At 43.4% G+C, this 27,411-nt stretch overlaps 1 protein-coding gene across 2 annotated transcripts in view; it reads right to left on the bottom strand.

The window, feature by feature from the left end:
- Positions 1–17,364, bottom strand: part of kcnd1 (potassium voltage-gated channel, Shal-related subfamily, member 1) — a 41,437-nt gene extending 24,073 nt beyond the window's left edge. For both annotated transcript variants that reach the window (XR_014597567.1, XM_084014930.1), the window contains exons 1-4: positions 17,199–17,364; positions 9,709–10,907; positions 6,378–6,623; positions 4,724–5,436 (exon numbers count right to left, since the gene is read on the bottom strand). Coding sequence is in view for 1 of the 2 variants with exons in the window: in XM_084014930.1 (XP_083871056.1) it covers positions 4,724–5,436; positions 6,378–6,623; positions 9,709–9,864 (1,115 nt within the window). In the remaining variant the exon portion in view is untranslated. The remainder of the gene's footprint in view (positions 1–4,723; positions 5,437–6,377; positions 6,624–9,708; positions 10,908–17,198) is intronic.
- Positions 17,365–27,411: the final 10,047 nt, after the last annotated feature.

Genomic DNA, 27,411 nt, shown 5'->3' on the forward strand with positions numbered 1-27,411 from the left:
GATGAGATGATCAGATCTGGAAAAAAGGGTCGTCCAACGGCATCAGCATCATGCTCTTCTGACCCACAATCCTCTGCACAGTGGATATGTAGAGGCTAAGCGCCGCCCCTTCCTGTGTCTCTATGGAAACCTGATTTCATATTTATTGATCTGTCTGATTGGTCCCTGAACTCCACATGTGATGTTTGTCGGTTTACCGTTAAAGTCTCAGAGTGTCGTAGGTTTGTTTAGCTTAGCTAGGTACGTCAGCAACATGTGGATGAGGGTGAGGAGGAAGAGGAGGAAGATGAGCATAAGGATGAGGAGGATGAGGAAGAGGAGGAAGATGAGGATAAGGATGGGGAGGATGAGGAAGAGGAGGAAGAGGAGGATGAGGATTGTCTGTAGCCAGAGACAAACAGTCAGCTGTTTCCTCTCAACGAGCTACGACAGACCTCGCTCTCTCTCTCTCTCTCTCTCTCTCTCTCTCTCTCTCTCTCTCTCTCTCTCTCTCTCTCACACACACACACACACACACACACACACACACACACACACACACACGGTATATATTGCTTCCGCAGCTGGTTTATATGATTATGATTTCACTTCCCGTTTATTTGCACGGCAATAAAACACAGGAGCAAAGCAATAAAAGCAGCGTGATGAAAAACAACGATAACAACGTGAACAAAGAGAAACAGATGAGGAGGAGGAGGAGGAGGTACGGAGATCAGCCAGCAGGAGGACACGAGGAGAAACCAGTAAAACCAGTAAAACAGGAGCACTGGGACTAAAGAGCTGGCTCATTTCTAACCATCACTGCTGTAGAAAATCTTCAGAGGAGAAAATACTTGACAGCTAGAATGTCCTTGTAATATCGCGCCTATATAACTTATGATATCATCATTCATTTATTTGGGGACATTTGAAATCAACAGTAGAGACACACGAGAGACGAGCTGCAATAAAACGCAGTTAGAGGATGTTAGAAAGAAGCTCAGAGGGAGTTTCAATCCACATTTCATGTATTTAGATTTAACTACAATTTTAAAAAAACTCTGAATTTCCATCTTTTTGTAAATATTTCTCCTTTAATTCAAGCAGTGGGATCTTCTACAACGGCGTATCAGGGCCCCTAAAGAAAAAAATGGATCTGAGAGAAGGCGGCAATATTTTGCGAAAAAAAGTCACACATTTGTGACATCGGATGTTTGCCGTTGCTATGACAACAAGTGAAAGCTATTGCTAGCATCTTAGCCAAACCGCCCCGATCAATAAACAGATTACCCTTATACGCCATCGTAGACCTTCAGATTTCTAATTATCTTATTTAATATGATTTGATTGTTTTTCAAGCATCTCATCTGTGACACAATAAAAAATATTATGTTTTATTATATTCTTAAGACTTCTATAAAATATGTCTGTAATCCGTCAGAATAAAATTGATGGTTTTAAATCAAACCTCCTTTGACGGGAGTTTAATGAATGTCTCCTAACTTCTTATTTCATTGTTTGATGCTTTTATTCTCTTACATGATGTTTTATCGCCGGTCCTAAATCCTCCGTCTCCCAGCAGCAGTTTGGGTCGACTCCCGTTGTTTTTAATCTGATTCATAATTAATCTGACTTCATCGGGCCGTAAAAGTGATTTATCATGCAGGTCAGATGAGTTTGTTGCCAGTTTTACATATTGATATATTGTTCAATAATCTTTCAAATTCATTGGAAAAAAACCCAAAACAAGCTAACGTACATCACAATGTCTTAGATCCTGGAGGGACGGATCCATAAACTCTGTATACTTGTGTTATTACCTGTTACTTAACTTTCATATCTAGTATATTTAGAATATCTTTGACTTTGTCAGCTGCTCGCCCTCTCTGCAGAAGAGAACATCTGAAACTTTATGTTTAAAATCAAGCTCTAGAAAACACAAAACATGAAACAGTTTCGTTTTGATCTGTTTATCTATGAGATCAGAGGGGTATTCCATCAAACTCGCTAAGCGCAAAGCCGGGCTAATTTCGATAAGCCTCGCTACCTTTAGCGAGAGTTGCGTTCCATCAACCATGGGAATTTATCCGACCAAACTAGCCTGCTCCAGGGCAGGCTAACCATCAGGCTTACTTTAGAGGGGGTTTCAGAGAAGTCCGTCTGTCGGAAACAACTGTACCAGCAGAAGGTTCCGCCAAGCCTAGTCCTCGTGATTTCGTCACGTGAAAGACCAAAAATGACCAAAATGACCAAAATTACATATATGAAGTACAAACAGACTATATTTTCATCAAGCGTCTAAAAATACATGCTTGCAATTAAAAAAATATGAATAAATCGTTTATTTTGTTTAAGACCGACTGGCCATATCATAATTTAAAGCCCTCAGTTGGGTGAGTGGTGATGCACCTGCCCTCAGATGTGGGCATCTCGCAGGTTCACATCCCGGCGAGGACATTTTTTTTTTTTGCCTGTATATTTGTCTTTAGATCAGAGAATTAGACCAACATTTTACCTTAACTATGATAAATATGTCATACAATTTCCCCAGAACCCAAATATAGTGTTATATTAGAACATGTTACTCTTAACGGTACTTCCGTATTTAATCGCTCGGCAATTCTTGCCCAAGCAGCCTCGCAATTTTTGTTTTTTCACTATCATCTTTTTCGGTTATGATGGGTTTGTACTCCTCGTACAGTTCCATCAATAATTTTTGCTCTGGTCTTTTCTGCCATTTTCTCGATGATTCGACATTCATGGTTCTGGTCTGGCTTCATATCCCGTGAACGGCGTAACACACCACAACGTTAACCTGGCTTGAATTAGCCTCAACAAGGCGCTGCTGAAATGCGTTAGTGGAATGGGTTTAGCCGCAAGTGGAAGTTGGCGTTAGTTCTAACCAGGCTTAACCAGGTAAGCGCCGCTTTAATTAGAGAGTTTGGTGGAATACCCCTCTGGATCTATGTGATCGCTACGATCAATAAGACTAAAATCCAAACAAAAACCTCCAACCTCCAGTCTGGGACCTTTAAAGTCTCCTAATAGATGATGATGATGATTATTATCATTAATTATATGGATTATTGATTAAAACATCTGCATGCTGTAAAATGAAATATCTGCCATCAGGATGACGTCACCAATACCGATCAATACCTACCGATCAATACAGACCAATTTCAGTGTGAACAGGAGACTGAACCAACTACAAAGATTTCATTTCATAACACATAGTTATTTTAAATAAACGCGAAATAATTCTAATACAAACACTGGTTTTGTATCAAAGAATGTGAAATGTTTATCAATGACGTCCAAATGAATCGCAGACTAATAAAAAATAGAAATCCGTTATGTAAAAACAGAGTCCATTACTGCCTTATCTAATATTTAATATTTTATTTAACAAGTTCACTTATAGCATTTATAATTTAATATTGAGTGTACATAAATATAAAAATTTATTTTATATTATAAAAGCAATATTATAAAAGTCTGAAGCTCAAAACAATATTTAATTTAATCACAATAACGTGCGGATGATGAATGATATTTAACATTTATATGAATCAATGATATTTTGGAATTTGTCACATCAACATAACCATCTTCTTCATTCACACCGTTTCCCCATTCACAGACAGGTAGCAGTGTGTGTGTGTGTGTGTGTGTGTGTGTGTGTGTGTGTGCGTGTGTGTGTGTGTGTGTGTGTGCGTGCGTGCGTGTGTGTGTGTGTGTGTGTGTTCGGTCAGCAGCAGCTTCACTGACTCACTCTCTATTTCTGATATTTCCATCGGCTCTTTGAACAGCAGACAATAGATCAGACCTGCAGGGTGAAGACGCCATCCTGCTGCCTGTGTGTGTGTGTGTGTGTGTGTGTGTGTGTGTGTGTGTGTGTGTGTGTGTGTGTGTGTGTGTGTGTGTGTGTGTGTGTGTGTGTGTGTGTGTGTGTTTGTGTGGGTGGCAGCGGGGTGAAGTAACACACCATCGTACTCAAGAAGCAATGAGTGGGAGGTTTTTCACACTTCGACTGATTTCATGGAGGAAACAGACTGTAAAACTTTCCTCCACATCCAATAATAATAATAACCACGTGTCACATGACCCGCCACCAAACGGGACAACTGCTGGGGGGGCGGGGGGTTGCCATGGCGACCGCGTTAACAGCAATGTGGTTGCCAGCAGCAATATGAAATCTGTTCGGTATAGAAAACACACACACAGTCTTGTATTTGTCTGTTGTGGGGTCCACCAGTTAATGGTCACATGTGGGTACCTCCCATTCCAGCAGTCAGACATTTTTGAAAAAAATCAGGAAGTTTTAAGAGTGATTGTAAAAAACTATTTTCACTTCAAATTAACAATTGAAACGTTTGTTTTGTTGGCCTCTTGTGGGGACACTTCTGGTCTTCATCCCTAATGGGGTCCACATTACACACAAAAGTGATGTGATTTGTCTGATGTGAAAGGCTTACAGATGGACCATCCATCCACTTCCTGAGCCACTGGCTTGTCATCGACCATGTGACAAAAAAAACCCCACTTTACACACACTGCATTACCTATCGAATTGTGGTGGGGGCAGTAGAGAGCAAAATCAACACACACACACACACAAAACAAAAGATTTTTCTATCATTCTGGGCACCAGGCACATCAGGGGACATTTTGGATCCCACCATGCCTTCAGACCTCACAAATACAGAAAGACAAGAATTCACACACGGGGCGTGGAACTCACCCGAGCGTCGTCATGGTGACGATGGTGTACCAGAAGGAGGCCGGGATGGAGGTGAAGGTGGAGCCCTTGGTGCCCTTCTCGGCGTAGAACATGACGGTGGCGAAGATGATGATGGCCATGGTGAGGGAGAAGAGCAGGAAGCCCAGCTCCGAGGCGCAGCTCTTCAGCGTGTAGCCGAGGATCCGCAGGCCCTGCGAGTGGCGCGAGAACTTGAAGATGCGGAAGACGCGGAATACGCGCAGCGTGACGAAGGCGCCGCTCACGTCCTCGTTCTCCGGCATCACCAGGCCGATGTAGTATGGCATGATGGCCACCACGTCGATCACCGACATCACCGAGCGCATGAACTTGCAGCGGCTCGGCGCCGCGAACAGGCGCATCAGGTACTCGAAGGTGAAGATGAGCACGCACGCCGTGTCCATGCAGAAGAAGGCCAACTGGTACTTCTCGCCGCAGGGCAGGTCCTTCACGCTGCCCCGGGGGGGCCGGCAGGGCACCGTCTCCACCACGTTGGCGATCACCGACACGGCGATGAAGAAGCCTGTAACGTAGTAGAAGACCAGCGCCATGGTGGAGGTGTGGGGGTTCTCGAAGGCCCGCCACAGGCGCTCCCGGGAGGTGCTGTGGGGGGGCAGTGGGGCGTCCATTGCCTCGTTGGCCTCCGTGTCCTCCGCCAGGCGCTCCTGGTTCTCCTTCTTCCTGTCGCGGTACTCCTTCAGAGGGGGAGCAAGACCACGTCAGATCACGTCCGACCACATCAGACTCACAATAATCCATTCGGTCAGAGTGGCTTCACACGTAGAAACATATTAGTGATTGAAGTTTTCTTCGCCATTTTCTATTGGTAATAAATTACAGTTTTAACGATGAGACCCTACAGGTGCTTATAAACTAACAGGTCTCAGGAGGACGTTATTATTATCAATAATAATAATAAATAATAATAACTGTAATAAATAGCCAGCAAGGTAACTGCAGCAATAAATAATGAAATTTACTTTTTTGCTTCAATTCCCTGACCAGAAGTAAAATGCTGTAATTTAATTCAATACATGAATAACCAGAAAACAAACGGCATAATCTGTGAAATTACAAGAAGAATGAAAATAAAATAAAAAGCGGAAGTGATGTGGACCAGGACGTGGACGGATCAGATCAGGATGTAGAGATAGAACCTGCTCAGAGGACCCGGCTGGTCCCCCATAACGGGGATACAAAGAGCTCTGAAGGAAGATCTGCTTGTTTATGGCTCATTAAAGAAATCACTTACAGAAAAGTGGAGGCGGGTTAGGAGGCAATAAAAGAGCCAATCAGAGCGTGCGTGTGAGCCGGCGACGGTATCAGAGGACTCATCACCGCCTCCGTAATGGAGTCTGGTTAGGTACCCCCCTCAGACCTGATGATGCTCTCCTGGAGAGATGTGCAGCATCAAAAGATCAAAGTTCAGTAAAAGCTGAGCAAAGGAAGGAGGGCTTTTACTTGCAAATTAGTTTCAAAGGGTAGAGGTCCATGTAGGGAAGAGGTCTGGAGGAGGTCTGGATTGTGGACGGGTCAGAAACACAGGACTTTCACCCAGGAGGCCGATGTTCGTGTCCCGTTAGAACCAAGTAGTTTAGTTGTGTAAACATAACGATGTAGATTTGTAGAGGCCTACCTCCATGCAGCAGTCCCCGATGATCTCGGGTATGATCCCGTAGAAGGCCAGCTCCTCGTCGAAGGCCTGGATGCACTCGTTGCGCGGGTAGTGGAGCTTCCCAGTGCGGTAGAAGTTCAGAATGTGCCGGAACATCTCAGGGTCCCGGTCGAAGAAGTACTCCTGCGTTTCCTCGTTGTAGAAGAACTCCTTCTCCGAGGAGCCCAGCAGGGTCTCTGGGTACCGGTCCAGGGTGTTCTTCCATGTCTGCAGGGATAACAGTATAATTTTCATAATAATATATATATATAACAATATATATATTTACAATAATATATACAATAATATATATATATATATATATATATATTAGGGCTGTCAAAAGATTGATTTTTTTAATCGCGATTAATCGCATTTTGTCCATAGTTAACTCGTGATTAATCGCAAATTAATCGCATTTTTTGGCACATTTTTTTTTTCTTCTTCTAAATGTACCTTAATGTATTTTTTTCATATTCTTAATACTTTTAACAACATAAGGGCAAATATACTTGATTTATGAAAATGTTTATTTAACACTTCAAATATCCCCTTACCAAAACATGGGATCAAAACAGGGTTATAAGAATATATCACAAACAATTAAAGTGAACATGTCACAGGAGATAGTGTAACAGGAGATAAGTACAGTTAGGATATAAGTGCATTGGCTTGCAAGTGATATCTCAGACTGGACGTGCTTCTATGGTAGCTCATTTCATACCCACAGTACGCGCAGATGACTTTGGTCTTATCGACTGAACCATCTGGCAGTCTTTTGAAGGTGAATTTGCCGTTCACAAATCGATTTTAAACGCGTGTGGACACGCCGCTTCCCAGTATTGCACGCTTGGTGGGCTGCCACTAGAGGATGATTGACAGGCGCTCTCCTTTAAAGGAGTCATCACCCGGAAATCGCAATTTCTCTTGTTAAAACATGCATATCTGTGTTTGACCTCAGTTGAAACTTGCCTGAAAGGCTGGAGTTTGAGAGTGGCGCCGTTTTTTCGCTTCTGCTCTTTTTCCGAACAGGAATAGCACACAAGGGTGTGCATTCCTAAAGCACGAGATTTTGATTCTGCGCCTTCGGTGACGTCACCGTGGCGGCTACTTGCATAAGCCCACCCCTCTTTCACCACCCAACCCCGCCCCGTCCGCTACCTGAAATCGCCGAAGCGCCGCCATTATGTTTTGGAGTCTGCATGCAGGCAAGCCCCCCCGGCTCTGTCCTTCCTGCGGCGAATCAACGCGCGCCTCATTACATATTATACAATGCACATCCGGACCAGTCAAAACCTCGCGCGTAATCTCGCGTGATAAAATCGCGGTACGAAAAAGGGTCAGAACAAGCTCAATGTTTGATTAAAACATTTTTTTTTTTTTCTAATAAGTTTTACGAATTGATCCAAAGCGATCCAAGGGGGGCTGGATACGTATAAAACCAGGTGATGACTCCTTTAAACAACAACTTTTTGCGAGCGTTCGCGAGCGTTCCCGAGGCGGCGAGTCGAGCCCGGCGCCTCTGATTAGCATAAAGTAGATTCGACTTATACTTTAGGCAAATGAGGAGCGGCCAACTCGCGCGCCGTCTCTCGACATTCGCCGCAACGCCACCAGAATGCATTGCACGGCTTTTCACATAGACAATGAATGGGACGCGGGGAAACACCGCTGCCTGTGGACAGGCACCTTCCCTCTGGATCAAGACTACAGGTGCCACCGACGGCCATAAATCATACAATGCGCGTTTTTTTTTTTTTAAATACCGAGCGTTAATCGCGCGTTAAAAAAATTAACGGCGTTAAGAGGATGTTGCGTTAACTTTGACAGCCCTAATATATATATAATATACAATAATATATACAATAATATATATATATATATAATATACAATAATATATATAACAATACATATACAGTATAATATATACAAAAATATATGTAATGTATATGTACTGTCCTTTTTAAAACAAATGGAAGTAAAATCTAGCTGAAAATGCAGTAGATGATGATGATGATGATGAAGAGGAGGAGAAGCACTGAACCGTCTCTAACGAACACTGAAGTCGTTTTATGCTTCAATGTTATTTTTGTATTTATAGCAGCAACGTTCTCTCTAACCATCAGGACAAAGCCAACAATGTTCTCCGTGTTCTGAAGGTTCTTGTGTTCTAAACATTCTCCGTGTTCTGAATGTTCTCCGTGTTCTGAATGTTCTCCGTGTTCTGAACGTTCTCCGTGTTCTGCCACGTCGGCACAAACAGCTGAAAGCCCCTTAAATCTATTTCTGTTGTTATTATATCTGCCCAAACGCACATGGATGTGCTGATTACAGCTTTTACAGCGTGGCGGTAACGGACCGTACCACTAATCCGACAGGTCTCCACTTCATAAAGGCTTCTATCACATTCTGCCTCGTTGAAAATCACTCGGGTCTTTAGAACTACAAGTCCCAGAAATCAATTCTGTGATGGACATCATGTCAGAGATATCATATGTTGTTGCCAGACGACTCGGGGAGCTGGAATCTGACGTTTCAGGAGAAATTCATAATTGTGAAGACACATGTTTTTATAGTCTAAGAGGAAGTTAGCATTGCTGCAGTTAGCATTGCTGCAGTTAGCATTGCTGCGGTTAGCATCGCCGCAACCATCAACGCAATTCTGGATTATTGCAGAAAATAAATGAATCATATCCTTGTTTTATATCGTACAACAAAACATTAAAATCTCTTGTGTTGAACACAGAACTCAACACATCAACGTCCAGATGAAGGAACAGGAAGTGTACAAAAAAAGCTGAGTCAGCTTTATGATCTTCCATCACTCAGACGACGGAGCAGAAATTAAAATCATTTGACAGATGTGAGCGTCGGCCAAAACTTCATCCCAGTGTTTGATCCCCTTACACAAAGTCTCTTCTGGCATAAAAAAAAATCATTTAAATGTAAATTTACATAAATAAAAAATGTTTAAACACTTTATATTAACAATGCCACTTATTCACACATTTATTTGAGGAGAAGAAAATATTTTAAAGAATGACTGAATAAAACGACTTGTTATAGGTAGTCACATGACTAAAACATGACTCGTCACTTCTCAGTGGACCAATCAGGAAGCAGTTGTTTCTGTATTATTGTGGACTATCTCTTGGTTTTAGGAAAACTAACATCACGACTCTGCTGCCGAGGCTGGGTAATGTAGGATTTAGACCAGTTCCACACAACGGGGGCGGAGCTTCGGGGCTCGGCGGCTTGTTCTGGACGTACTAAGGTCAGATCCTGGATCAGCTCAGTAGAGACCACACCCACCTGAAACCGGACTCCACTGACGTTGACGTACAGGATCTCGTCGGATCTGGACGAGTTGTCCACGGGAGGTTTGGGCATCGTCTTCTTGGCCAGCGGCAGCCATCCCACTGCCGCCGCCCGCGCAAACGGCAGCCACGTCGCCACGCCGGCCGCCATCTTGCATCAGAACGTCTCCGCCTGTAGAGAGTGGAGTCCTCGTGGGGGGTGGGGGTGGGTGGAGTCCAGGTGAGCTGACTAAGTCCTCACTTCTTCTCCTCCTGCCCAGATTTACTTGAGTGGGCGGGGCGGCGAGAGAGGAGGAGGCAGGCGGACATGTTGAGGGGGGAGGAGGGGGGAGGAGGAGGTGGAGGAGGAGGAGGAGGAGGAGGAGGAGGAGGGAGGGGTCAGTCAGGTGTCAAGCCATGAAAGACAACGCCGTGAAGGAGCGAGAAGGCTTTTTATTTGGCTTCTGGCGTCCTCCCACTGAAAGAGGACGGAGCACTTCCTGTTGCTCTTCAACATAAAAGCAGAGCTTTGCTTGCAAGGCGCTCCTCGGGGTTAAACGGCTACTTTAACAATCAGCTGGAATATCTCCGGGTCTCCCCCAAAACGTTCAGCTTCTGAGGAAAAAAAACCCTGAGCATCTTCACTTCACGACTCTCGTGGTAGAAAACCCAGTTTGTTGTCTCTCGGTGGCTTGATGCGCGTTGGACACGCGTCCAATAATAATATAATAATAGTGTAATAATACGGTTATTGTTGTCTGATGTCGCAGGTTTATTGCTGCTGGGACTCAAACAACAAAAAGACAAAAAGATATAAATCCAGGCAGGAAGGGGTTAAAACATTTGTGTCTGGCCTCTCTCTCTCTCTCTCTCTGTCTGTCTGTGTGGAGATCTCTCGCCCGCCCTCTCCCCTCTGAAGACAGATCTGTTGCAGCGCTGCAGCCTTTCAGATTCTTATTAAATTGTGATGATGGTTCCTGAAGTTGCCGGATCGACAGAACGGCCTCGCTCACTCTAAGTGGAGATTATGGATGTGCTGCCTCGCTCGCCCCTATCTCTCCCTTCCTGCTTCTGCTTGCTGTTTTTTGCCCTCTTTCATTTTTCCTTTTATCTGCCGATGTGTTTTACTGTTTGTCAGAGGGGCATTAGTGGAAGAGGAGGAGGAGGAGGAGGAGGCGTCAGGCGGTCCTTACTCCATGTCCATGTATGGTCGTCCTGTCAGGAGACACAAACAGAGAAAAGAGACGGAGAGTGAGAGACAAACCAGGAGGAGAAATGAAGTTGTCAAAGGAGAGGAGGGAGGAGGAGAGAAGGACAGAGGAGAGGACACAGGAGAAGGGAACAAAGAAGGATGGAGAGGAAAGAAAGAAAGAAAGAAAGAAAGAAAGAAAGAAAGAAAGAAAGAAAGAAAGAAAGAAAGAAAGAAAGAAGGAGGAGAGAAGGAAGGAGGAGAGGAGACAGATGTGGAAAATGAAAAGAGCAGGAGAGAGGAGGATAAAATATCAATATACGAAAGGAGGAGATGAGAGAAGGAATGAGATGGAAAAGTTGAGAAATTCAGTAAACTTTAAAGTCAACGTCGTCCTTAAATCTCCGTCTTCAGCAATCAGTCCAGTGATAATCAATACTTTATATCAGAACTCAAACCAGCAACATGTCAGGCCGTCTCTTAGAACCATTTGACTTCCTGTCTGCATCTCATTGGTTCCTACTGAAGACCCGAACCATCAGTCATCTCTAACCTAGCGGCGGAGGAATCTACATTCGGCGCTCTCGATTCTCAGAATGTTAAATCACAACAAACTACAAAAGCCTGAGCAGCGTCTGACAGGCAGAGGACCAACTACCAGGGTCCTGGTGACCCTGAGCAGCGTCTGACAGGGAAAGGACCGACTACCAGGGTCCTGGTGACCCGAGCAGCGTCTGACAGGCAGAGGACCAACTACCAGGGTCCTGGTGACCCCGAACACTTTTTCCCAGTCAACTTGAGAACCGTTTTTAATTGTCTTAATTAAATTAATTACACATGCAGATCAAAACACATACTATTCCTATGAGAGAAATGTGTTCATGGTGTCGTGTCGTTGTGGATCCTGATCTGCAGCTGAAGTCAAGGTCACGTGATGAGGATGAAGGTTATTAAAGATGATCTTTTTGTTTCTCCCTCTGCGTTCGGCATTCAATAAACCCGCCACAATAAAGTTCCCTGTGAAGCTGCTCTTCGTCAGATGAAAAGTTATTGTTGTGGGTTTATTGCATAAAGTCCACAGTGGGATAATAAAACAGCTTTGGTTTGAATCACAGCGAGTCTGCAGGTTTAACCTCTTCATGGCCGAAGAGCGCCGGCCCAGACCAGAGAGTTCACGATGAATAAATCAGGCTCAACATTCAAAAACGTGACCTGCTGCTGGAGTACTGCTACTCATTAGTACTACAAATACTACAGTACTACAAGTACTGACACTTTCACTTGAACTGCCAACATTTGGCCTTTAAGTTTCAGACCGAACTGACATTGTTTATCTGTGTGTGTGTGTGTCATATACATACTGTATATACTATTCTTTATACTGCATATAGTACAAATACTGCACACAGTCACCTTCCTGTACGCTCAGCCTCCAATCTCCAGTGTGTTGATGAATTATGAATAAACTTTCAGCCTGACTGGTTGTGTTCAGCTGCTCTCACACACACACACACAGACACACACACACAGACACACACACACACACACACACACACACACACACACACACACACACACACACACACACACACACACACACACACACACGATCTACAGTCCAGTCAGTGACTTCGGTATATTTCAGTCTACACCCACCAACATTGTTAAATACTGAACCTGTGTGAATCACCGGAGACATGTGGGCTGCAGGTCTGGACCCGGTCTACGTAAGACGGTCTACGTAAGATGGTCTACGGTTCTGCTTGGTGCTAGAAGCGTTTAAAAACAGTGTGGAACATTCAGCACCTCTTCGTCTCCACTATGAAGAACTACAAAAGTACTGAAACACATCGGCAGCATTACACTAGTCGGTCCGACTCTTCATACGAAGAATACGTTATTATCTTTCAGTACTTAAACATTCGGACCCGTGTCTCCCCCTTCTGGTGGTGACAGGAATCACTACAACGCCGTCACATGCAATTTCCTAATACGTTTTATTTGGATGAACCTATCAAATATCGTGAATCTGAGCAGCAGCAGATTATTTAGGGGCAAAGCGCCACCTGCTGGCAGCGGAACAACCCAAGATATATAATTGTGGATTATTGTATTACATGCTAAAGCTTCATGACGGCCACTTGCTGTATGGAATTACGTGAAGGAAAGACGCAACTTCCTTTTTTAACATGATCTTTCTCTTTTAAACACAGCTGTATGCAGACGATGATGTGTTCATCTCTTCAACATTTCCTCGTACAGTAGCTCCTAAGCTTGTGAAAGTTGTCATCAAACGGCTTTAAATACGTAGAGAAGTTACTTTTCCCCAAAGGTGGGTTCTCTGTAGAACGTCTCAGAGGGTCGTGGACCTTTCGTAGATTGTAGGAGGTGTAACCCTTGATGTTGGGTTGTAGGTAGAACTCTCTGAAAGGATTCCAAGAGGAACATTTAAATAAAGATTCCACCACAAGTAGATGGGTTCTCGGTTGACAAGCTGAAGAACCCCGTTATGGTTCTGGTAAGAACCTTTATTTGTACGAGTGTGGACATAAAGTGACATGTGTGGACGAGGATGTCCATATTAGACTCAAATGAGTTGTTCGGAAATGAGAACAACTTGTTGGTTTTGGAGGAATAAAACTCGCAGAAGAAGAAAAACGCTAAACAAACGTTCTGTTTAGGATTTTGACTTGGTTCCGTTCGGTTCCCTGCATCCTTGGTTCCATCTTCGGTGGGAATCTGAGCTTCATACACTTCCAGCATCCTCCCGATGCTTTTTATCCACAGCTCTGGGATCAGTGTTTCCCTCACGCCGAGCTGCTTGCGGCTTCAAGCCCCCAGAAGCTTCCGGTAATGGGATAGCTGCTGGTTTTATGGTTATTACTGGGTGAGAGCAGATCCTGAGTCAGTGGGTTTCCTGTCTCTCCTCCACCACCTCTTCAGGAAACCAGGACGAAGCACAAGAGAACATCGTCGCAGCATTTTTGGTTGCGACGTCACACGTCTAAATATGAACTAAAGTGATGATGTGGTGAGTTTCAGACCAGTCGGACCAGTCAGACCAGTAGACTGTGTTCATGTCTTATTCATCTCACCATCAGTCACCGTTTCATCTGTTCAGCTTAAAAGCTTCAAACAAACATGGCAGCTGTTCTCCTCTAATGGGGCCGTCATGATGATCGTTGTGTTCATTGATGATGATCATTTAATACCTTGATAGTCATGTGACTCACATGGAAGCTATTTATATATCAGAGAGGAAACGTAGGAGAACATTTATACTGAAACACATTTTTTGATGCCTCCTTTAAAGTCCGTCAGACGTTTGAATTGTTGGAAGGTGATTGTTTTCTCCTCTGAAGGTGCTAAGCTAACACATAAAAACCATCTGGAAACTCGCTGCATACGAAGAAGTCTATGAAAATAATCTTAAAGAGAATGTGGTATATGTGTTTGCGTCTGGGGTTTAGCTCCGGTTTAGCTCAAGTTAAGCTCAGGTTTAGCTCAAAATTAGACATTTAATTTTCAAACATCTCACAAAATTCTGACCAATCACAAAACAATTTGCAAGCGCGTGGCGTTCGGGACGTTTGCGTCGCCTGACTGCAGTCTGAACACAAAGGGATATGAGGTCAAAGTACAACATGTGTATAAATATTTCTCCCTGAATCAGAGTGAGGCAGCGAACTACAGATCTGAACACAACCTGGGAGACGTCGCCTCATTGGTCAGAAAACAAACAGGAAAAAACAGCTGACTGCTCCTTTAAACTTTAAAAACGTGAGGAAAAGTTGCTGGAGTGGAAACTGTTGTTCACACCAAACACACACACATGCATACACACACACAAACAAATGCATACACACACACACACACACACATGCATACACACACACACACACACACGGTCGGTCAGTCTGAGGGTTTGTGTGAAACCATTAGATGACCATCAGTGAGCAGCACTTCACTGCAACACACACACACACACACACACACGTACACACAGTCCAGAACAAACACAGCATCCAAACAGTAAAGTATATATGAAGGACACTCATTAACATCTGTTATTCATGTTATTACGTTTGTTGTCATATCCATTATTTTAATCTGTTAAATAAATGTATTTTATTACATTTTTAATTTAAAAAAAAAAGGATATTTATTTATTTTCATTTAAATCCAATTTGTTATATCATTCTTTCTTCTTTTTTTTGCATTTGCATTTGCTACCTCTCCACACCCAAAAAAGAAAGATGTTTTGAAAGATATTTGTACGTTTTCAGGCTAATAATGTGAATATATCTGTCCCATGATTCTGAACTGCTCCTTAACGTTACGTCTTCTCCGTTATTGTTGTTTAATAATAATCCCACTGACATGACGGATGGTCACAAAGTGGAAAACATTCCTTTCGCTAAAAACAACTCAAGATGGCGGCGGAGTCGGTCACATGATGGTAAAACACTTCGTCCAAGTCTCTTTAAACCTGGTCCAGACTGGATATGATCCTGACTCCATCAGACCAGAACCATAATGATGGTCGCACCGGCAGGCGGTGGTTTTAGACCGCGTCATGAAAGACAATGTGTCGGACACCACAACTTCCCAACAGGAAGTGGAGCGTGTTTTTGTCCTGTTACGGTCATCACTTTGACCAATAGGAGTGAAGAGTGATCTGTAAACAACTGCTAACCATGACAAAGAGAAAGAAGAACGATGCTGGAAAGATTTATGTTACCATGGCGACAGCTGCCCCACCTCGCCGATGTTTCCTCGAGTCAAGTCCAACTTTAAACATCTTAACAAAGGCTGCAATGAACCTTTGCTGTTCCTTTTCTCAAAAATTGACCCCAAAGGTCCAACAACCAACAAGAAGAAGATGGGGCCCAGCATGGAGCCTTGAGGAACCCCCCGGGTGAACCCAAGAAAAACTTTGTTCTGTCAGGTATGACTGGAACCGCCTGAGGGCAACGCCTTTTAATGATGCCGCTTGGGGCATATGGAAAGGTATGACATCACACACACAGCAGAGCTGGGCAGATACGATTGGACAGGGGGGGCGCGTCTCGCCTTTCGTCATGTCTCTGGCTTGGCGACCATCATGGAGACACGAACATCATGGAGTCTGGACCCGACGTCAGAGATGAACGGATGATATTCTTTATGTTTCTTCATGTTGAGACTCAAACCAATGGGGAAGTTGTCTCCTAACGAGCGCCCTCCATCACCGCGAACACACACGGTAGTTTATTATTGGAGCCCTCCGTGTGGATTCATCCGCCACTGAAAGTAGTCCCCAACAAAGTCCCCACATCCTCCTGTTTGTTTGATGGTAACTACCAGCTGCTTTTAGGTGTTTTAAATGACTTCAACTTCAGTGGGAACCAATGAGACACAGACAGGTAGTCAGACAGGAAGTCAGACAGGAAGTCAGACGGACAGGAAGTCAGACAAGTAGTCAGACAGACAGGAAGTCAGACAGGAAGTCAGACAGCACCGACGCAACAAAACGACTCGTCACGACTTAACTTTGCTTTGCGTTTCTTCTGTCTGCATTTTTTTCCACTTCAACGTAAATTCAACCATGAAAGAAGAATAAAAGCTTCTAATAGAAAATCATAGAATAATATCTTGTCAGTAGGACCAAAGAAGCAGTGTGTGTTTGTGAATATGAAAGTGTGTGTGAATATGAAAGTGTGTGTGTTTCTGAACGCAAACCACCGTTAATAGCAAACACACAGAACTTCATCACTAATTCATACTGCTGGATTACGTCAACCTCAACACACACACACACACACACACACACACACACACACACACACACACACACACACACACACACACACACACACACACACACACACACACACACACACACACTCACACTCAAAATCTTCATCTGCTCCTCTTCTATCCTTTATTACAATGTAATAAAGGATAGCATTTCAGGCATTTTCTGTCCTGAAATGCTGCAACAGCTGTCAAGTGTTTCCCCCAAACATCTGAAAACACTCTTCTATATTATGTTTTCTATATTCTTCTATTCTATTCTATATTCTTCCCTCTCTGTGCTGTTGCTTCCCTTCTTTCCTTTTCTGCCTTCTGTTTTCTTTCTACTCGTCTATCTTCCTTCTATCCTCCGACTCCGAAGTTTTTCGACTCTGATTCTATTTTCTTCTTCTCTAAACTCTCCACCACCGTCCCGTCCTCCTCCTCCTCCTCTTCCTCCTCCTCCACTTCTCCACTCCCTTCTTATTCTATTCTCAGCAGCGATAAGCGTTTGTATCTGGAGCAGTTTTCATCCTACTTACCACAGCTGCTGCTGATGAAGGTGATGATGATGAAGGTGTGGAGGGAGAAGAAGAAGAAGAAGAAGAAGAGGAGGAGGAGGAGGAGGAGGAAACAGGTTTTTTGTTTTTGTTCCAGGTGGAAACGGGACGGACAGCTGCAGGCGAGAGAATAATAATAATTAAAGAAGAAGAAGAAGAAGAAGAGGAGGAGGAAGAGGAGGAGTGTAGTATTACTGTCTCAGATCAGTCCGGCTCTGCTGCCGCGGCAACAACCACATCTCCTGTCATCCCTCCGCTCTCTCTCTCTCTCTCTCTCTCTCTCTCTCTCACACACACACACACACACACACACACGCACTCTCTCTGGCTCCACCTCCTATTTGCTTGCTCGACCCTCCCCTCCGTCTCCCTTTTTTCTCACTCTCTCTCTGTTCGTTGTCACTCTACATCCTCCTCGTTCCTCCCTTTACTCTCCACACACACACACACACACACACACACACACACACACACACACACACACACACACACACACACACACACACACACACACACACACACACACACACACTCTGCTCCACATTAAACAGACTGATGGGAGTTTCATGTCAAGAGAGGGAGAGAGAGAGAGAGAGAGGCCCGTGATGATGAGTAATAAAATAATAAGTGTTCAGACTGAGATAACTGATATAATTTATATTTAAAACTTATTCTTCATCATCGTCATCTTATCTTTACTTTAGAAACGTTATTTTATAAAAGAAAAAAACTCCACGTTGATTTTGGCGCCCCACGTGGACAAAAGCGGTATTTTCCCTACGAGCATGAAGGTACGTTCAACTAAACCGATCCTCACGTCTCAGAAAGTTCCTTTCAAACGAGTCTCGGAAGAGATGAGGTCATTCTGTTGTCATGACAACTACAGCAATGGCAATATGATCCTCTAAATCTAACGTTGGTTTCATCGTCAAAAGCTAACGTTGGTTTTGTCGTCTAAAGCTAACGTTGGTTTTGTTGTTTAAAGCTAACTTTGGTTTTGTTGTTTAAAGCTAACGTTGGTTTTGTCGTCTAAAGCTAACGTTGGTTTTGTTGTTTAAAGCTAACTTTGGTTTTGTTGTTTAAAGCTAACGTTGGTTTTGTCGTCTAAAGCTAACGTTGGTTTTGTTGTTTAAAGCTAATGTTGCGTTCGTTGTCGAAAGCTAACATTGGTTTCATCGTCTAAAGCGAACGTTGGTTCGTCGTCTAAAGCTAACATTGGTTTTGTTCAAACCTAACGTTGGTTTTGTCGTCTAAAGCTTACGTTGGTTTTGTTTTGAACTAAAAAGGACATCGTCGGCTTCAGTGAGGACGACGATGAAGCCTGAAGCTACATGTGTACCCGCCCACACACACACAGACATACATGATGTTAACACACACACACACACACACACACATACATGCACACATATACACACATACATGATGTTAACACACAACGTTCAGCTCCAGTTAAAGATTAATAATGAATGAAAAGAAACGCTGGTCAGCTGTCACACACACACAGACACACACAGGCACACAAACACACATACATGATGTTAACATCAACAACATGAGTTTGTTGTGTTGGACAACAGAAAGCTTCACACTAACCACAGACTGTGTATGAGAAGTGTCCGTCGTCATGATGACGTCAGTTGTCGGCTTGTGGACTACGGTTTTGAAGCCTCCAGTTGGCCATCATGGTTTCTTTCAACCAGTAGAAGGAAGTGACCATGTTTGGAGTTGGTGGAGCAACGGGTGGATCTGAGGAAAACCAGCAGCAACTTTACAGCTGAGTGTTAAAGTCTTCTTAGATTGAGATATTAAACTTTATTTCATGAAAAGGCCTTTTCAGAGAGTGGAGCTTTAAAATCTGTTCAAGAATAAATGTTTGTAAGTTCAGGTCTAAATGGAGGAAAACTTCATCCAACGTTACCATGGAAACGGGCAGACGCCACAGACCTCCGACCAGCTGCTGAGATTCACACGTCAAGTTCATCCAACGTAAATGTATTCCGGTGATTTATTCAGCTTCCTGTCTCTCTCTCTACGTCTTCTGGGGTTTTTTCTCATCCACGCCACTGAATACAGCTAGCTGATGATGTCATCAACTGATGACTAATTAATAATGAATAAAAATAAGAGAACAGCCGATAAAGTTTCATAACTCTCCTCTCTCTCTTACTTGTAGATTGAGTTGTTATTACTTATTACAGTCTTATAATGACTTATTTATACTGCACTGGACACACACACACACACACACACACACACACACACACACTCAGAAAATAGATAACCTATCTCTTCTAGATCTATTATCTTTATGACTTCAGACAGCAGAGATGATAAAACACTAAAATATTGTTCTTGTAACAATTAAAGTTATATTTTACATAATGATGGTGTTTGTTATTAGTTTGAATTAATTTCCATAATCAAATCTAACTTCCTCCCTCCTATAATAACAATAATAATAACAATAATAATAACATCAATAATTATAACAATATGATGACCTTATAAAGCACCTTTAAAAATATCATCAATATCAACAACTTTGACAATAACAAAAATAACAACAGAGAAGAAAACAAAAGCAAGACAAAAGTAAAGAAGAAGCTTTTTGGGGAAGTATTGATCGTAAGAGGAGACAAACTGACAGTGAGTGTGTGTGTGTGTGTCTGTGTGTAAGTGTGTGTGTGAGTGTATGACCTCATTAATAATTCAGAGCGGCCCAGTGCACTCTGGGAGGAGGAAGGAGAGCGGCGAAGACGGAAAATCCAGAGAAAGAAGACGGGAGGAGAGGTGTGTGTGTGTGTGTGTGTGTGTGTGTGTGTGTGTGTCTATATATAGGCAGCAGTGCTGAGTGGACGGACATTTCCCAGACTAACTGGGGGACTCCCAGTCGCCTCACAGTTCACCAGGAGTCTCAACCAGTTAACTAAACATAACCAGTACAAGTACTCACTACTGCTACAAGTAGTAATACCACAGTGTAGTAACACCACCGTGTAGAAATACCACCATGTAGTAATACCACCAGGTAGTAATACCATCGTGAAGTAATACCACAGTGTAATAGTACCCAATGAACGTTAAAGTCCTGTATTCAAACTGTAATACAAAGTACAACATTTATTATTAGGCCGCAAGCTAGCGTGTTAGTGCACGCTCACGTGCACTAAAAGGCACGCGGGCAGCCGGCTACATAAACAGAGAGAGGAGACGCACTGATAACAACACACACAGAGGGACAGGGACTTAAATGTTCCATAGATATTGCGATCAACCTAACGAGTCAGAAAAGTAAAGCTGAAGTGTCCTGCATTCTTCCTAATGGTCATCGGGGGGCGACGCGTCTACAGAAGTCTACGATGAAATGAACTGAAGTCGTCCACAAACCAACGGAGGTCTTTTCCACTTCTCGTACACATTATAATGATTGAACTATAATTACATGTGGAGTTCCCCAGGGCCCAATCCTCGGACCCCTCTACATTTACATGTTTCTGTTGCCAAGACAACACAGTTTACTGACAAGCTGCAGAAGTAATACAGCTTCCTGTGTGCTTTGTGTTGAACCTGGATCTCAGATTTATTTTGATGGTGACTCAAAATCAGCTTCATCTGGTCGGGACCTCGTTTAACGGACTCACAGTTGTACGCTTTGTTTGTTTGTTTGTTTGTTTGTTTGTTTGCAGCGATGCATTTTTTGTTAAAGCCATCGCACAAAACAACAAATGATATTTCCGTTGTGTCACTTCCTTCCCGCGTCGTCTCCGTCATCACGCCACATCATCGCTCCATCTTCCTCCTAGACGGCGGTGGCGGCGCCCCTTGCCATCGGTCCGAAGTTTAAAACTCATCTCATCAGCAAACAGTTGAATCACAATCTCCGTCTCCAATATTGTCCTCATCCTGTCCGACCGTCTGTGTGACGCCTCCAGAGAGACAAACTAATAAACTTGTATGGAATAATATATATATATATATATATATATATATATATATATATATATATATATATATGAAATAATATATCGTGTAATGACGATGTGGAGCTGGAAGAGATCCCCACGATGTTATTTCCTCCAGAACGCCCGTCGTTTGTGCAGCTGACTCGTTGCGTTCCGACCAATCAGGAGAGGATCCGGGTAGGTAATGGATGTGGCGTTTGCCTCCGCAGTGAACCTGGAGCAGTAAACACTGCTAGCGTGGCAGCTAGCCAGCGGCAGCTAGCCAGCGGCTAAGTGTTCGTTTCATGCCTAATTTATAAGAGTTCCTCCTCCATGAATGATTCATGCAGAGGTGTAAACGGTTCAGCAGAGGTTAGCTTCGATTAGCTTAGCGGTGGCCAGCCTCACCTGAGTGCCAGGTGAGGGATTTAATGCTGCACAGGATGGGTTTATGTGTGTTCGAGTCTGAAAGCTGCATTCATGTACTTTTACTTCGATCCGGCAGAGAACGTAATCCAACTGGTTGTTGCTATTATAAACATTCGTAGTATTTATTTTAGTTTCCTCTCTCTCTCAAGACCTGACCCACGTCAGTTTGACCGCAGGACCCTCTGAGTTCACCGCTCGGCCTTCAGGGGCCTGTTGGGGGTTCAGCATGCGGACTGGAGGAAGCCCGCCGGTCTACCTCATGATTCCTTTAAGAACCCAGGTGGATGTTTGAGGAACCGGTTCCTTCAGGACCCTCGTGTATACGTTTAGTTCTTATTGTGTCGTATCCATGCAAACGATTGATGGATTTCTCTCTTATGTGGACTTATGATGGAGTATCTACAAGATAACGGACTCGTTGGAACTTCAGTGTGTCGGCTGATAACACAGAGAGCTGATATCCATCTGCTGTTAACCCCCCCCCCTCGGAGACGGGGGATGTTCGGAGGGCGGCGCACTGACCCACAGTTTATAATTTAACACTCATGCAAGATAGATGAGACTCTCACAGAATGAGCCAAACTCAGACATACTGCATTTAAAACCTGGGAGAGGAGGAGGAGGAGGAGGAGGGGGAAAGAGAAGAGAGTTGATGAGGAGAGGGATGAAGGAAGAGGAGGAGATGTTGACTTGTGGGAGACGAAGGCAGTAAAACTCTGTTCACCATTATTGTGATGTGTTCAATGCCATCTTGTGAAATGTAGTTTTTGGCTGAGAAACTTGAAGATGTTTTCACATTAATCACATCCATAACTGAAAACGATCCATCTGAATATGTTTTATGCAAATAAACACGTTAGATGATGATAAAACTCTTAAAAGTATAAGATGATGATGTGAACTCTTAACACACATGGTGTTAACTACCATATTGCATGATGCACACGCGCACACACACACCCACACACACACACACGTACACACACACACACACAGGTCAGTGGTTGGTCGAGTCACATTAGAGACGAGGATGCACTTCCTTCTCACGCAACAACCCCCCCCCCCCCCTCTCTCTCTCTCTCTCTCTCTCTCTGAATGTCTCTGCAGCTCCGTCGTCTACCCAGAATGCATCACTGGCAATGATGCGTTTGGTGCAAAAACGGCCTTCAGGTCTGAGAAGGAGCTCATGAGCTTCATCATCATCTTCTGTCCTTGTGTCCTCGTGTCCTTCTGTCCTTGTGTACTTCTGTCCTCATGTCCTCATCGTCTTGTTTATTTCTCAGTGACATGAAATGTTTGGAGAGATATCTATTTTTAGAAACGTGAGGAGGTGAGAAGGACGAGTGAAAGGAGAGCAGGAACAGAGATGGGGAGGAAGGAGAGACAGGAGAGGAGGTCAAAGGAGGGAAGAGGAGATGAAGGGAGGAGAAGGAAGGACTGTAACTGTAGCAGACTGGAGGAGGAAGAAGAGGAGAGAAGAGGAGGAGATCAAAGGTCACAGGTTGGCAGAGGAAGATGGATCAGCGGTTTGGAAAGGTCGTCACCGTGGCAATCAGTTAGATGCAGTATATGACATGGGGGGGTCCTGGTTCAACACACTGGCGGCGACGATCCTCAGTACAGACGAACAGATGTGTGTGAGGACGGGATAGTGATGCAACCGGGCTCTCTCATCGCCCCGGGAAACCAGGGGGTTGCCGCGGCGATCCCCACATGTCTGACGGAGCGGGAGGGCGAGGCAGAGAGAAGGAAGTTACGGAGTTTAAAAATTCACGAGTTTTTTCCTGCAGCAGTCCGCTAAATATAGACAGGAGTGTGTGTGTGTGTGTGTGTGTGTGTGTGTGTGTGTGCGCGCGCATGTGTGAGTGAGAGTGTGTTATCGCACCAGAAACCAACATGTCTGACAGTAAACGCTTCATCAGAGAGGACAGTAAACGCACCATCAGAGAGGACAGTAAACGCGCCATCAGAGAGGACAGTAAACGAACCATCAGAGGACAGTAAACGCACCATCAGAGGACAGTAAAGTTACCATCAGAGGACAGTAAACACACCACCAGAGAGGACAGTAAACACACCACCAGAGAGGACAGTAAACGCACCATCAGAGAGGACAGTAAACGCACCATCAGAGGACAGTAAACACACCATCAGAGAGGACAGTAAACGCACCACCAGAGAACAGTTAACACACCACCAGAGAGGACAGTAAACGCACCACCAGAGAACAGTTAACACACCACCAGAGAGGACAGTAAACGCACCACCAGAGAGGACAGTAAACGCACCATCAGAGAGGACAGTAAACGCACCATCAGAGGACAGTAAACGCACCACCAGAGAGGACAGTAAACGCACCACCAGAGAGGACAGTAAACACACTATCAGAGAGGACAGTAAACGCACCACCAGAGGACAGTAAACACACCATCAGAGAGGACAGTAAACGCACCACCAGAGAGGACAGTAAACGCGCCATCAGACTTCACTAAAAGGTCGCTCGGTGTCGAGGACGTTGGTCAACTTTACACTCACCACTTTAAACACACAGACACACACACACAGACACGCTCAGAGTGCAGCGTGGGCCCCCAGAGGCCTCGCTGTATTGATTGGACTCTGTGTGTAACGAGAGACGCTGTGTTTGTTTTTAGCTTCAGAGTGGGAGGAGAGAGATGTGGCACTGCGGCAAGACACACACACACACACACACACACACACACACACACACACACACACACACACACACACACACACACACACACACACACACACAGAGTGTAGGAGGCTGAAACTGAGGCAGAAACATTTCTTCTGTTTCGTTCAGATTGAAACGTCTAAACAACCATTGGAGATGTGATTACTTATTATTATTAAATTATTATTATTATTAATTTATTATGAATATTTATATTAATTAGCTGAAATGGTTTAATAACTAGTTTAAAGTTCCTCCCTGTCACTTTGAGGAAACGTCGATGCTGCGTTCAGGTGCCCAAAGGAGCATAGGGAGAATGATTTTATCCCCTAATAATACCGTTATGTTAACTTGTTGTCTTAATACATTTTTATTAAAAGAGAATAAGTATAATTAATTAATAACATTATATTATATATACAATATATAATTATATATTTACTAGACTACTTTGTCTTTAATTGCTCTCGTATTGTTTGATTAAATTACTATTATTTTAATTTGTATGTATATAAACACACAAACACAATTATTATTACACTTATTATTATTATTATCACTTTGGTTTTCTGACAGTTCCTAGAATGGAAAAAAAAAAAGTGAATCTGAAAAATGTACATAAATTATAATAATCATTAGATGCAGCAGGATCATGTCTCTGACAAGCACACACACACACACAGTCTCCTGCATGTATTTATCCTGCAGTCAGCCTGAACTTGAACGCCACACGCCGTCTAATGAGTGTTTAGTCAAACAAAACGCTGCGAGGTGTCCAGCTGGCAACGCCAGCGTGAGTCTGGGGACTCAGCCAGGACTCACAGACGGGCCCTGAACGCCTCACAGACACATCCACAGGTAGATAAGATAAACACTGATAACTGGGTTAGATAGAGAAGGAGTAGAACATTCTCTACTGCAATAAAAGTACTAATACATTTCTAACATTTTAAAATGAACAGGACTAAATAAACTGGATAAGGACAGACAGACAACCAGGATCAGGTGACTGCAGGAGAGAACAGACAGACAGTCTGAACAGGTAGTCAGACAGGTGAGACTCAGCAAACAGTCAGTGAGACAAAGAGAGGATCAACAGAGCAGACAGGATCAGGTTTCTACTGTTTCCACTGAGAGACAGACAGACAGATAAAGAGATACAGACAGACAGAGAGAGAGACAGGGGGAGAGCGAGAGAGACAGCAGCGTATCTGTCCCACCTTGTTGTTGTCTTCCCTTCTTAGAGGTGACGCTGTTCTTTTAAACGACACTGAGATGACCTGAAAGAGTTATGAATCAAAGGGAACCAGGCTCACCTGCAGGCTGCAGTACCTCCTTCTCACCACAGAAGGCGGACGTTCAGCGCCAGCCAAACCGGGGGGGGCGCTGTTTCACCACATTATGAAGGAGGCAGAGATGAAAGCAGGATACTTTTACTGCCTCTCAGTACAGTAGTTAGAGGTACTTGTACTTTTCTGAAGTAGTTCCGCATTCTGATACTTTCATATTGTACTTTTTACTGCTTTACATTTATCTGACAGCTTTAGTTACTTTACACATCCAGATGATTTATTTATAAATGAAACTAACAGTTTAAAGTCATTAAAACGAGCAGCTGCAACATTAAAGTGGTCAACACATTAATACAACATTATATGTGTCATCATGAGTACTTTTACTTTTGGAATATTGTGATGCCGATACTTTTCTATATAAGTATTTCTGCCACTACTGATGTGATGTTTCTCACACGTTTCTTCTTTAACAAACAGCGCAGAAACAAATATAAATACAAGATAAAAACATTTTCTCTGATGTTGTTTCTGTTAAATATATTAATATAATGTAAGTTATATAAATGTGTAATACAGTAGCTGGTCCGACAGGAAGGAAGGCATTTTGTCTCGAGCAGCTGCAGTTTAATTATAGAACGAGATGATATCTGTGTTTTCTGGGACAGGAAGTGATTTCTTCTCTAAATGTGTGTATGTGTATATACTGAATATATATACAGTGGGTACGGAAAGTATTCAGACCCCTTTACATTTTTCACTCTTTGTTTCATTTCAGCCATTTGCTTAAATCAAAAAAGTTAATTTTATTTCTCATTAATGTACACTCAGCACCCCGTCTTGACAGAAAAAAACAGAAATGTAGAAATTTTTGCAAATTTATTAAAAAAAAAAAAACTGAAATATCACATGGTCATAAGTATTCAGACCCTTTGCTCAGTATTGAGTAGAAGCCCCCTTTTGAGCTAGTACAGCCATGAGTCTTCTTGGGAATGATGCAACAAGTTTTTCACACCTGGATTTCGGGACCCTCTGCCATTCTTCCTTGCAGATCCTCTCCAGTTCTGTCAGGTTGGATGGTGAACGTTGGTGGACAGCCATTTTCAGGTCTCTCCAGAGATGCTCAATTTGGTTTAGGTCAGGGCTCTGGCTGGGCCAGTCAAGAATGGTCACAGAGTTGTTCTGAAGCCACTCCTTTGTTATTTTAGCTGTGTGCTTAGGGTCATTGTCTTGTTGGAAGGTGAACCTTCGGCCCAGTCTTAGGCCCTGAGCACTCTGGAAGAGGTTTTCTTCCAGGATCTCTCTGTACTTCATTCATCGTTCCTTCAATTGCAACCAGTCGTCCAGTCCCTGCAGCTGAAAAACACCCCCATAGCATGATGCTGCCACCACCATGTTTCACTGTTGGGATTGTATTGGGCAGGTGATGAGCAGTGCCTGGTTTTCTCCACACATACCGCTTAGAATTAACGCCAAAAAGTTCAATCTTGGTCTCAGCAGACCAGAGAATCTTATTTCTCAGAGTCTGCGAGTCCTTCATGTGTTTTTTGGCAAACTCTATGCAGGCTTTCATATGTCTTGCACTGAGAAATGGACAGCATGTGAGTTAAATATGAGTGTCACAGCAAAGGGTCTGAATACTTATGACCATGTGATAGTTCAGTTTTTCTTTTTTAATAAATTTGCAAAAATTTCTACATTTCTGTTTTTTTCTGTCAAGATGGGGTGCTGAGTGTACATTAATGAGAAAAAAAATTAACTTTTTTGATTTAAGCAAATGGCTGCAATGAAACAAAGAGTGAAAAATGTAAAGGGGTCTGAATACTTTCCGT

The sequence above is a fragment of the Eutrigla gurnardus genome, assembly GCF_963514095.1.
Source record: "Eutrigla gurnardus genome assembly, chromosome: 8".
NCBI classification, from domain to species: Eukaryota; Metazoa; Chordata; class Actinopteri; order Perciformes; family Triglidae; genus Eutrigla; species Eutrigla gurnardus.